General features: G+C 44.6%; 1 protein-coding gene across 1 annotated transcript; it reads left to right on the forward strand.

Annotated features, from left to right (window-relative positions):
• The first annotated feature begins 1540 nt into the window (after positions 1-1540).
• LOC126575914 (GTP-binding protein Di-Ras1) lies at positions 1541-13388 on the forward strand. Its single transcript, XM_050236936.1, has 5 exons — positions 1541-1844; positions 1942-2219; positions 12593-12753; positions 12851-12971; positions 13048-13388. Exons 1-5 carry the CDS (start codon positions 1674-1676, stop codon positions 13127-13129), a joined length of 813 nt encoding a protein of 270 aa, XP_050092893.1. The 5' UTR covers positions 1541-1673; the 3' UTR covers positions 13130-13388.
• The last annotated feature ends 1230 nt before the right edge of the window (positions 13389-14618 follow it).

Consider the following 14618-nt stretch of genomic DNA (forward strand, 5'->3'; position numbering starts at 1 on the left):
GGGGCCGGAGGGAATTTATTCGAGCACGCGGTTTACCACCGAAGCGGAAAATCATTCGCTGGCCGGTCTGCGGTCACCAACCTGCCGCCCACCTGCCCGGTGGCCCTTGGAAGGGGGGTGGCTAATATACATATTTCCCTAATGAGCACGCACCACCAGAACCACCACGGGTCACTGATGCTGCTACTGCATACTTGTGCATATTTAAGACGATCCACGAGTGGCGCTTAATACGCTCGCTGGGAGGATGGCCGCCAACGGTCATCGATGGCCAGTGGCTGCTGGATTCCAGTCCAGCACCTTTTGCCATCGCCACCGAACCAGTGACACCATGGAACGATTTTTCACCCAAAGCATTACCCCGGACGATGCTCGGCTCTGTATGTTGAATTACAAGCATTCCGAATCGAAGCACCAACAACACCGAGAGCAACATCGCGCCGCGCAACGGACTGTAATTTGCTGTGGCCGTCAGTGCCCGCCGCAGAATCATTAATGCGGGCCGCAATGATTTTGCGCCCACAAAAGAGAACTCTCTCCTCTCTCTCTCTCTCTCTCTCTCTCTCTCTCTCTCTCTCTCTCTCTTTCGCTTGGTGGTTAGACAGGAACTGGAAGCTTGGAGTAGTGGTAGAACCGGGGTCATTAGTGCACTGGTTGCGGGCATACTATTTAGTGAATGCTGTTTCCACATCTAACGCGTGTACTGCGGGGTTTGATTGATAGTGTAGATGGTGAGCTCACACTAATGAGGGAAAATATGGGTTGATCAATGGGTATGGGTAGGGGTTATAAATGTCATTGAAACTGAAGTTATTTGCCGCTAGCATTCGAGTGGTTTTATTACGTTGGCAAAAAAAAACAACGGTGGCACCCTGAGAGCTGGAGTGGATGGTGATGAGTTGCTGCAGATAGTATGCAGGTTTTAATAACAGAAAATATGCTCGAACGAACTCTCGCACACTCGAAAAAACAAACTAACAGCTGTAAGGAAAGCAAGGTCACGTCACGTTTACGATGTTACTCAACACATTTGGGTTTGCTTTTGTCAGGTTTTCAGCTCGATGAACTTGCTACACGAATAACAAACACATCCACAGCGAGCACCCAAGCGTTGGCAGCTGTTCGCATGCTCGTTCCAAGTAAATTGGGTTGCTAGTCAAGAGGGGGTGGCTTATAATGCACGCTACTAGCAGGAAATTAAATGATGTATGGCAGTGCTAAGATATCGAGGAATGTCCTCGCTGCTTCGCGCGACGATGGTGCCGCTTCCGTGCTGCAATCGCGTGCATATGCGGATTGCGGATCGAGTAATCCAATTGTACGTTATCCTGAAAGCTCACAATTTCAACTTCCTTTTCTCCCTCTGTCTGTCTGGTTTTATTTGCAGCATTTTTGCAGCATTTGGAAGCGTTTTGAAGGATGGCTGCCAGCAAGTAGCATCATCTAGAGCATCGAGCAATCACGAGGATCACCATTGACAAGGACTGCGCGCCGGTTTCCACGGGGAGAACTCAGCCTCAGGATAGCAGTGATCGGAACACGCGTCGCCTGTCTGGTTGGTACACTCCAGCGCGCGCTTTTTCTTCTTCGCACGTTTATGCCTGGCTGGCAGCTAGGACGCGACAGCGACAGCCAAGGAAGACGGGCAGCTGACACACCCCGGGGCCGGGTAAATGAAAATGTCCGACTTTGAGCGCATACGGCTCGTGATTTTGGGTGGTGCCGGTGTCGGCAAAAGTTGCATCATCAAGCGGTTCCTGTTCAAAACCTACTCCGACAAGTACCGGCCAACGGTGGAGGACCTGTACAACCGGGAGTACGATCTCGGCTCGGTGACGCTCAAGGTAAGGTGTGACGCTCGATGGCTCGATGGCTCGTGTCTTGTGAAACACCGGTGATGGCGTTAAATGTAAAACGTTCATTCTCTCGGTACACGGACAGGTTGACATCCTTGATACGTCCGGTGAGATGCAGTTTCCGGCGATGAGGCGGCTCTCGATTGCGACGGCACACGCGTTCCTGCTGGTGTACGCGACCACCTCGGAGGCCAGCCTGGGGTGCATCAAGCAGTGCTTCGAGGAGATACGGGAGCAGCGGGCCGACTTCCAGGACATTCCGATGGTGATCGTCGGCAACAAGTACGATCTGGCCGGGACGCACCGGGAGGTGCGCATCGAGGACGTCTCCGAGTGGGTGTTCTGTGAGCTGCCCAAGCTAAAGTAAGTGCCTGATTGGTGTAAATCGGTCTCAAATGGTGCCGTGGCGGAGTGAAGACGCGACACCCGGCGTGTCCACGTGGACCATGGGAACGTTCATAGTAAATGCCATTCTAAGTACTTTGCTGGAACATTCAGGAGCCAATATATGAATGGTTAAATGTACTGCACTACTTTGAAGTGGTTTCCCCAAAATCTATGTCATGAAAGTCCGTATCGGCACCGTTAGATTCAAAGTACTGGAATCTCGTGAATTTTTTTCAACATAAAATGGTTATTATTTGATTTACTAAATAGTTATTTACAGCTCGTTTGATTGAGTTGAATTAACTACAAAATACTTTAAAAAAATAGAAAATTGAAAAGATAGCCAATACTCTACCAGGCTACCTGAAAAATCATGGAATAGATCTGTTTTTTTTTTCAAAAACAAATATCCTTACGAATGAACCTGTTTTTGGCCCAAATTAACGTAAGGCTCTACTTACTATGTTTCCATTATATTGTTAGTTCATTGGAGGAAGATTGATGTTGAGGGAACGCATTGAATTCTTTCTAATTGAGAGATTCGATTAGTGCGGTGGTCTCAATCTCGCGGCCCGCCAAATTATTTTGTGCATCGCCAGTGCATATGTATGTTAAGTTCAATGGTATGTTCATTAGTTCTATTTTCTATGTAATTTTATGCTATGCATATGATATAATTGAAGTTTGTTTATGTATCTGCAAGGATAATAGTGTTCGAAAATTTGAAAGAAGAATCATTTTCCCAACATTTCAACATCCACCACACAATTAAGTTTGAGATCCGATTTTAACATCTATTAAAAACCCCTAAAAGTACCGGTTACCTGGCGTCTCCATCATCGGATTTTGGACAACGGAGTTACATCATTTCGTGTTTCCCTGCTTGGCGATCAGCTGATAGGGAAAAGGAAGCTTAACAAATCCACGCACCTCTAAATTATGTGGAGAAATGGTCCACGGACTGGTAAATACTTGAAACTGGGGCCCTCTGATTGGCTGCTACTTTCTTATGCGGGCCGCATGCTGATATGAGTTTGAATGGAGCTCGCACAAAAAAACTACAATTTGTGATCGCAATTTAATCGCACATAAAATAGCCTCATGTTCCTCATTCTTTTACAATCTATTTGGAAATTTTCAGTTTCCATAGCGCGCCTGGAAAGAACCGAATGTCATACATGAAATGATTGCTTTGGGAATTGAATTAAGAGTTGTTGAGCAAAACCACACCTTTCGCATGAAGCGGCACTGGTATGGTTTCCTGGTTAACAAATTGGATAGTAAATAAAACGGAAACGAGCACAGCAAACCGTTATGGAAAACGGAAAATAGTGCCGGGTACTGGTAAACAGAAAAACAACATCCTAACTCCGAATGCATTCCATGGGTAAATGTTGGCCATCGTTTGCATAACCACCATGCACCATGGACAAAATGGAGCACAAACACTAGCCGGAAACCGAGTATTGATAGGTTTGCCTGTGTCGGTGCGGTGCAAACCTCCACGAGCACAACAGCGGCATTGCCAGCCCTCTCCCAAGGCGTGCCAGTAATTAATGTTAATTGTGTGGAACCGAAACAATAGCAGAAAAGTGAGTTTTGTTTTTGTGCACTCGCAAAACGAGGTTTTGCAATTCCACGGAGTGTCCTCTTTCATCGTCTCTCGGATGGAAACCATTTTCGCTGCCAGGGTGACGCTGCGCCACAGGGGAAAATATCAATTTTAAATTAATTTGGTTTTCTACAAATATGCACTCACCGCCCAGTACCCCCTCTCTCTATACATTCCATTTCATTAGCACAACAGCCGTGGCATGTGTCATACGTGGTATTGTTCGTAGCACTTTCCATTCCAGTGGACAGCTCGACACCCCGGGCTGACGAGTGCACGCGATCGCCAAACTAATCGCGATTCGAAACTGTTGAGCATGAAAACGTAATCGTAAACGATTGTCAAACCATAAAGACAGACACTGGTGTGCGTGACTGGTGTGGCCAAAAATTCATCGAAACGGAATTTAATCACACTGAACGACGATGTTTAACATAAACATCTACTAATGTTTAATGCGAGTGCCTTCCGCTCTCCTTTCCTTGCGTTGCGTGTTGATTGCGAGACGAATGAGAATGTGGTTTAAGCAGATGGTTCCTCGAGCGCCCTTCTCGCCGTTCGTTGAGCGATTGACGGTTAAATGATCCGTTTTGGCGAACCAATTATCAGCCTGGCACATGAGGAGAGTAGGAGCACAATGAAAATGGCAAGCGAGTAAATACCGTGTTGTTGTTATGAGGTGAATCCCGGGCTGGGGGAAGGGGGGGGGGGCGGAAATACTACGCAGAGCAATGTGTAGTGTGTAGTAGATGCTATTCTTTGTGGGAGCGATGCGATGAACCTGGGGATAGGAGAGCTGTACACTACACGCGCTGGTACGGTAAAGTTTGTGTGAAATGAGTTCCCACGCAATAAGTTCCACGTCGGTTGCAGTTATCGGGAATGGGTGGCCACCACAGCCAGCCAGCCAGCAGCACCGTTTAGCACTCCATGTCGATGGCAATGGAAAGCGAACCGAAATTAATAGAGTGTGTGTCTTGCATGCATTTTTCCACTGTCGATATGAGCTACGCGTGGTTTTGCGGATTTCATTTTACTTCGATTTACGATTTTGTGCAAAAAACAATCCTTGTTTGAATGGCTTTCAGGATTTTTTTTTGTTTGTTTAATCAACAGCTGCTCTGCAACCGTCCCTATGCCACAACATCCTGTTTATTGTCGTTTGTGATTACAAATGTTCTTCCATGAGTTTGATAACGATCATATGTATATCAATATACACATTTAAAATGTTTGAAACGCTTTAGCTAGTTTTGATGATGGAATATGACTGAATGAACATGGCACGCCAATCGCTTAACATCAAGAGATTTACTCAAATGATCATCAAATGACCACTTACAAATAATAGTTTTTACTCTGACAAGAAATTTTCTCTATCCCATACAATTATCATAAAAAGAATTTGCGTATTCCATCGAAACACACCATTTCTCATAGACAGGTGAAGGTGGTTTTGTTCTATACATGTAGTGGAACGAGTATTTGAAATACTGCAATCAATAATTCAATAATTTTCATCTTCTTTTAATAAGTTTGGTAATTTATTGTACTGAAATTGATTGTATTGAAATTGATTTCACAATTTGTAAGAATCGTTCATCTATTTTAAGTTTAATTAGACTCTAGATTTTGTTCATTTCATCTTGCTATTCGAAAAGTACGGAACACGATGATGATTTAATATGTGATTTAACATATCCGCAAAATGGAAAGGATAGATAAGTAATTCTTGATACTGTATCGAAGAGCATACGGGAGTGTCGTATGGATGGAGTGCTAACGGATTTGATTACAACATATCGGAGCGGATGTAATTAATTGCTCCCTTATTACTAATATATATCAGTGATATTTGATGCTCCACCGATACCTGGAGCCTTTGCTGGCTATCGATTATTGGGACACATTGCTGTCAGCGATTCCCAACAACGGCAGCACTACATCATCTCCACCTCTCATCGTAATTGTTATTAAACAATGTCATAGTTGCAAACTGATGCGAAACTTGACAAACGCTCGAACCATCTCGGAATGTTTGCGCTCACGACCCAGGGATCCGCCGGGGGTGCTGCTGGAGCTAGATAAGTACGCCATATCCCGGTGCCAGTAACCGGAACCGGCTACTGTTTTCGATGCGATGCGTTTCGGCAATGTTTCGTACCGCTCTGGCTACAGGCCTGCCATCACGTAAGAGTGTTGGCACAAATCCTTCACGTCGGCTTTAGAAGTGAAGCCCATTGGGACCTGCAACAGATGGCTTTGCGTGTGAGTGGCGCTGCCTTCTTGTGGCCAACACGCACGGGAATCGCGGTCGCTGAGCTCAGTGGTTAAATAAATAAATCTTTTGCCCAAATCGCGCACTTCACGCATCAATAGAGTCCTTGGTGGGTTCGGGTGGAACCGGTGCACTAGAGCACCGAGGCCCTCAGACGAAGCCACTTGTCATGTTTTGGGGCAATAATAATGTCCCGTATCGAAGAAGAGGCGTCACTCGCTGGGGGCCGCCTTTGTTTTGGAGCAGAACCTGGGCAGCACAAAGCGGGAGCAGCAGTACGGTAACGTGACTAAAGCCAATTGTGTGGGATAAATCTTAATTCAATCATGCCGTGTGGCGCGTTCATAAGAGCCAAGGTTTTGTCTCTAGATCCACCCTTTCTTCCTTTTGGACGGAATTCAATAGCTCACCGTTCGTTTACCAAAACCGCAGAGCATATCAAAACAATGATTCATCGAAATGGTTTGGTTTAATGGATATTTTCAAATGTTTATAAAACAAATACGAAGCAACATCAATCTCACGAGACTATCTTTTACCGTTTGCAGAAACGTTTAAACGATTCTTTTTACTCTATTCCAAACAGTAATCGACCTGCTGTAGTATGAACATTTATTGAAAAGCACGGCTGAGGGGAGCGTTGTTGTGAAAACTTTTCAATTGGAATTAAATTTCTCTGTAATGCCGGATATTGATCGGAGCCCTCCGGGGGACCGTCGTTGCAGAAAAATCTGGAAAACTTTTTGCGCTGTCGTAAGTGTTTTTGGAGAAATTCCCTCTTATATTTGGTAGCCATTTTAGCAAGCAGATATGCTTATATTATGTTCAAAAATCTTAAATAGAAGACTTTAGTCGATTTTAATATTACGACCAGCCACAGTATGTCAAAACAGTCCAGAGTACAGGCTTAAACGTTGAGCCGAATGTCGATAGAATTTTCCTATCGATCAGGATTTTGTAGCTTAGCTTCGGGTTTCCCTTGATTCCCTCTAGATGGGAGGTTCTCTTGGTACTGGGAATCGTGCATCTGGAAGCATATTTACAGTATAAAACCAGCAGATGATGGTTCGCCAATGCATTACACTGTACTTCGATATATTTCCTCTTGCGGGTCTTCAGTTCAGCATCAAATTAGAATTGGATAGAAAACATTCAAACAGTATGTCGACTTACTGTTAGAAACGAGATTTTTTCAAACAATGTCAGCAATGTGCAGTGGAGGAAGATTTAAATTTCTAATTTCATGTTTAAATAACATTCTGTTTTCAAACATTTCTTGAACTGGAGGGCATGGAGGGTGGCAATATTTTTCCAAACCACCTCCTAGCCCTAGTTTGAACCATCTTGATGGTGGTATCTGTTATTCCTATTCTGATAGCATGGCTAAACGGCCAAAAATATTCTGCCTGCTCGACTGTTGTGTCACGAGTCTCATAGACATCGTGAGCGAATCGCACGTGGACGTGGAAAAGAAACCTTTAACTCAATTATTTCGAGCATATGTGTGGCAAGATGCAGTTCATCCCGCGCCAGATACATTCGTAACCGATGTGCATTTGCTTCTCATTGCATATGATACGCCGAGATAGCTCATCGCGATTGAGTTGTCTTCCTCGTTCTCGTCACTACAATGTGCTAGGATGTATTTGCACCATGGGGTGGTGATAGGCTTGCAGCAACAAAAAAAAAAAAGAAACAACACTCACAACATCGTAGTATCGTTGACGTGAGAGCTAAGTGGATGTGAGGTTGAGTAGAGTTTTTAAGGCACAGAACAGATGGAAAATCGATAAAAAATGCATCCACAGCACATTGCAACCCATAAGGACGCCCGGTTCCTACTCTGAGTATCGCCCAGCGCACAATAACCACACAATAGCGTGCACGCGACCTTGATTGAACTGTGCAGCGAAATGAAGGATGAGACGGCTGGAAAGACACGCTACAGAAGATACTAAACGGAACGCCACCCAGGACGAGCTGCATGTTCGTGTGCCGTGGACGTGATGAGGTTACCATTATGCAATGTAGCAAATGATTTAATGGTGTGACTGTGGCTCGAGGTTTTTGCTCCTTTGAAACAGTCTAAATTCTAACTAGCGCTGGTTCGCTGCGTGCATAGTAAGAGACACACTTACCTCGCCTGGAAGGCACCAGATAGTCAAGATCCCTAACGACTTTCGATTGTTTCGCTCATGGTATGGCATCGTGTGCGATACTCTGTAATGTTCTATTCGCGAGCGTTGGTTTTTCATCTCCGCTACTCTGTGTCACGACATTGGCCACATCATCATGGTATGAAAAACGTGTCATACAACGTGTGTTGATGGTAGACACGGAACGTGTTGCTGAAAAAGCCGCGACACAAATTGAGTTTCTTTCACAGCTGAAGCAACAACGCTTGTGCCATGGAGTGACGCACTCTGTATCCTTCCAGCGGGATAGTTTGTAGGCTTGTATGAAAAACTGGAATGCACGGTCAACCATAACCACCACATAGCGTGGTAAGGTCGCATTGAACGGCACTGATTGTTGTCCGAGGCTGCCCTTTCGATCACCAAAGTTTGGTTAATTGACTTTGGTGCCTTCGAAGGGTTGAGCTTTTTTGCGAACCGAACCGCATCACCAACGCATTCCCACGTGCGGGACAAAGTTCGCCGCAAGAAGTACAAACCATGTACAAACCTACGACCTTTTTAATATGATAAACGATTCGAACGATGGCTCAACCTCCCCGGGGGGTTATCCATGTTTACTTGGGATGAGCCCTTAACATGGACATCACGATCGAAGGACACCCACCACAACAGTAGGCGATGAAAAACGGAACGTAGTAAGTCATGCTTATCTTGCAAGCATTCCACAGAAATGCTCGACCAAAGACGTACGAACAGTGGCACCATTCGTCGCATTCGTCGTATGTAAGACACGCTACACGTGCGTTTTTCTTCTTCGTCCTTGGTGCTCCTTTTGTCTGCGTTGTGCTTTCGTGTGACATTCCTGCACGCGACATCGTTACAATGTTCCGAAAATTATGAAAATTGCCACTAATGAAGCACGTGAAGGTCGGGCACCAACCAGCTCGTGGCCATCTGGTTCTCGAGCGTGGCCAGTAAAGAGGTACATGCGCTTGTCCGCCCGCACGGACACCCAAATTGATTATTTTAATCGTCCAGCCAAAATAGCAGATTCGTTTCGGAAGGGAGTGGGGTCGGAAATCGATGTTTTTATGTTGCTTCCTTCCAGCGATTACCCTTCTCGAGTTCCCTGGCACGAGTCCGATGCGGGCGATGTGTCCCTTGGTGGAATTAAAATGGCAAATTTGCTTCATATTGCTCTATTTTCCCTACAATTTCCGCAACCTCGGTCCTTGGTGTTCCGCTATCGAGGTTGAATTTTAGAATTTAGGTCGTATGAGAGGTGATTCACAGGAGGTGGAGATGTGGGTGAACATTGAAGGTGTCCCTGGGCCCCACTTGAAGGCACAAGGACAAAGGACAGACAATGAATAACCTAGCTTAACGGCTAACGGGAAAAGGTGACTCCGTTTGATTGTGTGATTGAGGTTGGCTCCCAGTGGCCGAAGGGCCACTTAATTGAATATGCGGAGAATGGCCGATGAGAGCTATGTGGGTTCTTGGTCCGTTGGTCGGTTCGGGTGTGGTTCGGGCCCCGCTCTCCTGCCAAAACACGTTCCCTGCCCGTGCTTCGGCCCAGTTGATCGAATAACTTTACATTACACGTTTGACCAAAACCATTTTCCACAGCTGCGTCGCGTGAGATATTCGTTGCCTCGGTATCACTCGCTCGCTTGTTGGTGCGATATGAATGAGGAGGGTTTTTTTCTTCTCAACATAATGGAACATGTTTCACGATGTTTGACACAGAATTCCAAGAGGTGGTAGGTTTATGTGAATGATTTATGTTACATACAACGCAAGCCACTTAGAGTTCTTGGCTGTTTTAAAAAGATAAACGTTGCGTTACAGATGTTTTTCCAAAGGACGAATGAAGTAACTTCCGGCAAATATTTGATTATTAAATTCGTTTACATAAAATACTTGCAATTTAGCAATCAAATGTTGTTGAAACTTTGTACAACAACATTAATAAACAACAATACTGAAATAAATACTGAACGGATAGTTGAAATATCTCCAAGGTGCGCCATCAGGCGGTACCCTATTTTAAAGTTGAATAACTCTGTCATTTTTCAACCAATTTTAGAAAATAAACCAGTTTTATTTAGGTTATTCTGTAGCCTTCAGTCGGCATACAAAAAGCGGCCCTTTTCCGGGCATTTTCCATTGTATTTGGCCACATTTAGGGAGTTATTTTGGCAATTTCAGGACCAATATTTGCTTTAAGTTGTTTCATAGCCTTCAAATTGATTGCAAAAACTTTATTTTTCAAACAGACCCACAGAAAAAAATCCAGCGCCGTCTTTTAGGGCCAAGGAGGAAACCACCATTTATTCATCATCCATTGCACGATCGCAGTTTTCACTATTGATTGATTATTTTGAATGTAAAGTGTGACAATTTCAGTCTACTTTTTTTAACATGAAGTGATCCATTACTAAAATGGCATAGACTGAAGTTCCAGAAACTGGTTTATTGTCTAAAATCGGTTGAAAATGACAGAGTTATTCAATTTTAAAATAGGGTACCGCCTGTTGGCGCACCGTGTATAATTTTTATTCCCTTTACTCTTATTCCTTTCTGTTAGTCAAAGACTTTGGATTTCTGACAATATAATAATACCGTGCTGATAACACGCTAGCAGGCAGAACGAATCCCATTACCATCTCTGTTTTGCGTTCCTTTTGAAAATTGTCAACTGTAGGTCGACCAAGCGATGTGTCAATGTGCCGGAACTAGTGATAATTAGAACGAGCCAGGCACAACCGGGATGGTGTCTGGTTCCATTATCACAATTTAATGTAGAGGACTCAGGATACCATAATGACTTCGAGCAACGTCGTGTGGCAGACTCCCTCGTCGGTCGTCTTCTGAGCGCTCTATTCTAGCCATGTGCCGAGCTACATTGATACATAATTATTAGATGTAGTTAATGTGCAATGTCTATTCAAAGTTTTGCACGATTCAAAAGCTTATAGTTCAACGATATTTCGTTACACTTCCAAACGCAGCTCGACGTCTTTGTCTTTTTTTTTTGCTTAAGAAGATTTCTTTCTGCTGCTAGCAAGTCAGTTCACTGGTAGATCTGGTTACCTTCAACAGAATCCTGTTTTAGAGAGTAATTAAAAAGTTAAGTTTTAAACTTTCCAGACCAAGAGTCCGTTTCATGCACATGTTTCGGTTTTATTCACGATGCATTCCCCACTGCTTCACATTAATGGAGATTTGCACATACGAATTGAAGTGAGGTAGTAATAACAGCGCCGAATGGCCACCCCGCGTGGCTGTTGCCCGATGTTCTGAATTAATCAAGCAGTTGTTCCGACCGGTATATGGTCGTAAAAATGCAGCTCCCCGTATGCTGGCCCTGCAGCAAACCATTCGCAACGTCTTCATGAAAAGGGCTTCCCTTTTTATTAGCCATTTGCTGCTACCGTCGTTGGTCTTCGCTTGGTGTTGACCACGCCAACAGGCCAGTCATGTTGGTCCCTGGGATGAGCCGGGCATTCGCCAGATAACATTGAGATGGGTGGGAAAAAATGAAATTAATTTCAAAACCAGCCCGGACTGGATCGGGGATTTACTACAAAGCAAAGCGCTCTTTCCGTAGGCATACACTGTGCGCTAAACCTGCGGCAGGAGATGGAGATAGTCGTCGGCATTCATCGTCGTCGTCCTACGCCCTTTGAGACCCAATATGTGATGCGACCCGGAGACCGTAAAAATCGATCCATTTCCGGGCTCGAGTGTGGAATTTGGGTTGTTTCGCCTTAGTTTTTTTGTCAGCCTCTTTTTTTTTATCATTTTGTATTCCACGAATGTGTGGACTCACCTGCCTGCTTCATGAAACATTCGAAACCAATGAATCTTTATGAGCCACACCACATCTGCTGCAGCCCAATGTCCCGCCGCTGTATGAAGAGCCAGTAATGCCAATCTCGATTAGAGAGAGAGAGAGACAGAAAGGGAGCATAGCTGGGGTCTTTTCTATGTTTCCAAATCCGGGCTTAGCTCATTTTGCATGATGGGGCACCAATTTCGAGATCAAATGTTTGCTCAACTCACTGGGCACAATCGGAATGTGTAGAAGAAGTGCAGGAGCGCCGCTCGCTCCACATGTTAGTGTCAAATGCTCTTTGCCTTGGAGTTACCGTTGGTATAAAGATTTTAAAATTCATGAATTAAAAGCTTAATGAAATTTATCTTTTCGATCGTTTCGAAGCGCACCAGACCAGGATTTGGTGTTAGCTTGACCTCGCTGCGTGCATTGAAGGGTTTTCTTTTCATCATTCACACTTTCCTCTTCCACGTCCACCAGGGTGAAGGTAATGGAATGTTCGGCAAAGGATGACTACAATATTATGGACATTTTCCGAACGTTTGTCACGCTTTCCCGCATTCTGCCGGCGAACGGTAGCGCCGAATCGGGATCCGGATTGAAGCGACGGTCATCTGCCTACGTCAGCGCCAGCAGTAAAGGTAAGCAAGGGTCTCGAACCGGGTGTACCCGGTGTGAGTCAGGAATGACGTCTTTACATCTATCTTTCTCACTGCTTCGTTTGGTTTTTTTTTGTAGCGAAATCAAGAATAGGAAGTCCGTCCATCGGTTGTGAGAAGGCAAAGGATCCGTCATATTTAACGGCATCCACATCGGAAGGCACCAGCAGCGGGGACGTTAAATCCAAGCCACGATCAAGGTGAATGCCTCGAGTCGTGAGGCTGCGAGCATCACTAACCATCACTTTTACCAATCTTCTTGCTTCTCTTCCACAGATCGCTCATCCGCAGATCATCGCGAAAAACGAAACAACAGATTCAGAACGCGTCCGGAGCGGAAGATTGTAACATACAATAGTTCACTGTTGTTCACCAGCGAGCAAAATGGAACCAAACTAGGAGCCAAAGTCTAAAGTTAGTCCCTTGTGCTCCGTGCTTTCCGTGCACGCGTGGAGTGCTCAACGCTATGCAATAGCCATATAGATATTGCATATAAGCAACGCGGTATTTTTCCGAAATTCAAGCGCTTATAATAAGCTCAACAAGCAAACTTTTGTCGCACGGCACAAAATAAAAAAAAAAAAAACAAACGAGAGGAATATTAGTCGGACTAAGGATGGAAGATATATTAGGAATAGGCCATTGGCACGTAGAATTCAAACGAGACGAAAAATCAAAGGTAAATTCGACAAAATTATATTAATTGAACAAGCGAAGCGTACTGAGCACGCGTTGGTTGCTGCTGCACAAGTGATCCGCTACGGATCAGTGGATCGACCGAACTGAAGCCATATCCTGATGGCGTGTCCTGTAGAGTGGTGGTGTTTGTTAGAGCGGCAGTTGCGGTTTGTATGATAGCTAAAGTCAGAGGGAGGGAGGGAAGGGTTGATAGCGTAACAGCCTCCCTCCCCCCTTTTTTTTGGCAGAGCACTTTTTTGGTAAGTGCACACACCGATTTATGTCCATCTTGTTGTAGTCTGTTGACTAGCACTAGAAAGAGAAACCAAAAACCGTTACTACAGTGAAACACGATAGTTGTTACAACGTTAGGATTTCCATAACGCCGCGAGCCGAAGTATTCAATGAAATGGTGGCCAATTCCATGTGGTTCACATGAATGGCAGTTGTCGAGGAGCGATAGAAAATGGACTGATGTGGTGGGGGTTGGGTTGGGATCATCCAGTAAATTTTGGGATAGTTCGTATAAAGCAATAAGTTTTCCTCGTAGTATGCAGGCTAGTTTCGCAGACGCAGTGGGTGAACCAGCTAGTTGCATTTGTTGCACAATACTGTTAGGGACAACGGATTGGTGGGGTTTGTAGAATATTTAGATGAGCGTAAAGAGAGAAAACGGAAAATCAAATACGAAACCCACGTCCGAAAGGGAGCCGTGCCATTTGCATCAAAAGAAAAACCAAAGTGATAGATTCACCTTTCTTCAAAACGATCTCTACGTCACAACAATACGTTTTACATATTACATATAATCCAAACCATATTGGGAATGCATTAGTTTCTAAAGCTGATTTACTATTCCTATTCGATCTACTGATGAGCTAGTGCTTACCAAAGTATGGTTATGAGGAAGAGCAAGCCCGGGAGTCTCGATTATCCTTGCGAATTCTCGCGATCTCAAAAAAACGAGGCATTTGTTTGACTATTTGCTATGTTTTGGAAGAATGCCCACACTATACAGAATTGCTTATTATACGCAGACAGGCCACTAGTATGTACAATTAGTCCAATGCTGAGCTTAACCGTTTACATAGATGAATCTTTAGCTGTCTACCTTTCTAGAGGGTCCATATTTGTAATCCGCAACAGAACCATTCCTTACGCAAACGCTT

This window comes from Anopheles aquasalis, chromosome 3, assembly GCF_943734665.1.
Source record: "Anopheles aquasalis chromosome 3, idAnoAquaMG_Q_19, whole genome shotgun sequence".
In the NCBI taxonomy this organism is placed as follows: Eukaryota; Metazoa; Arthropoda; class Insecta; order Diptera; family Culicidae; genus Anopheles; species Anopheles aquasalis.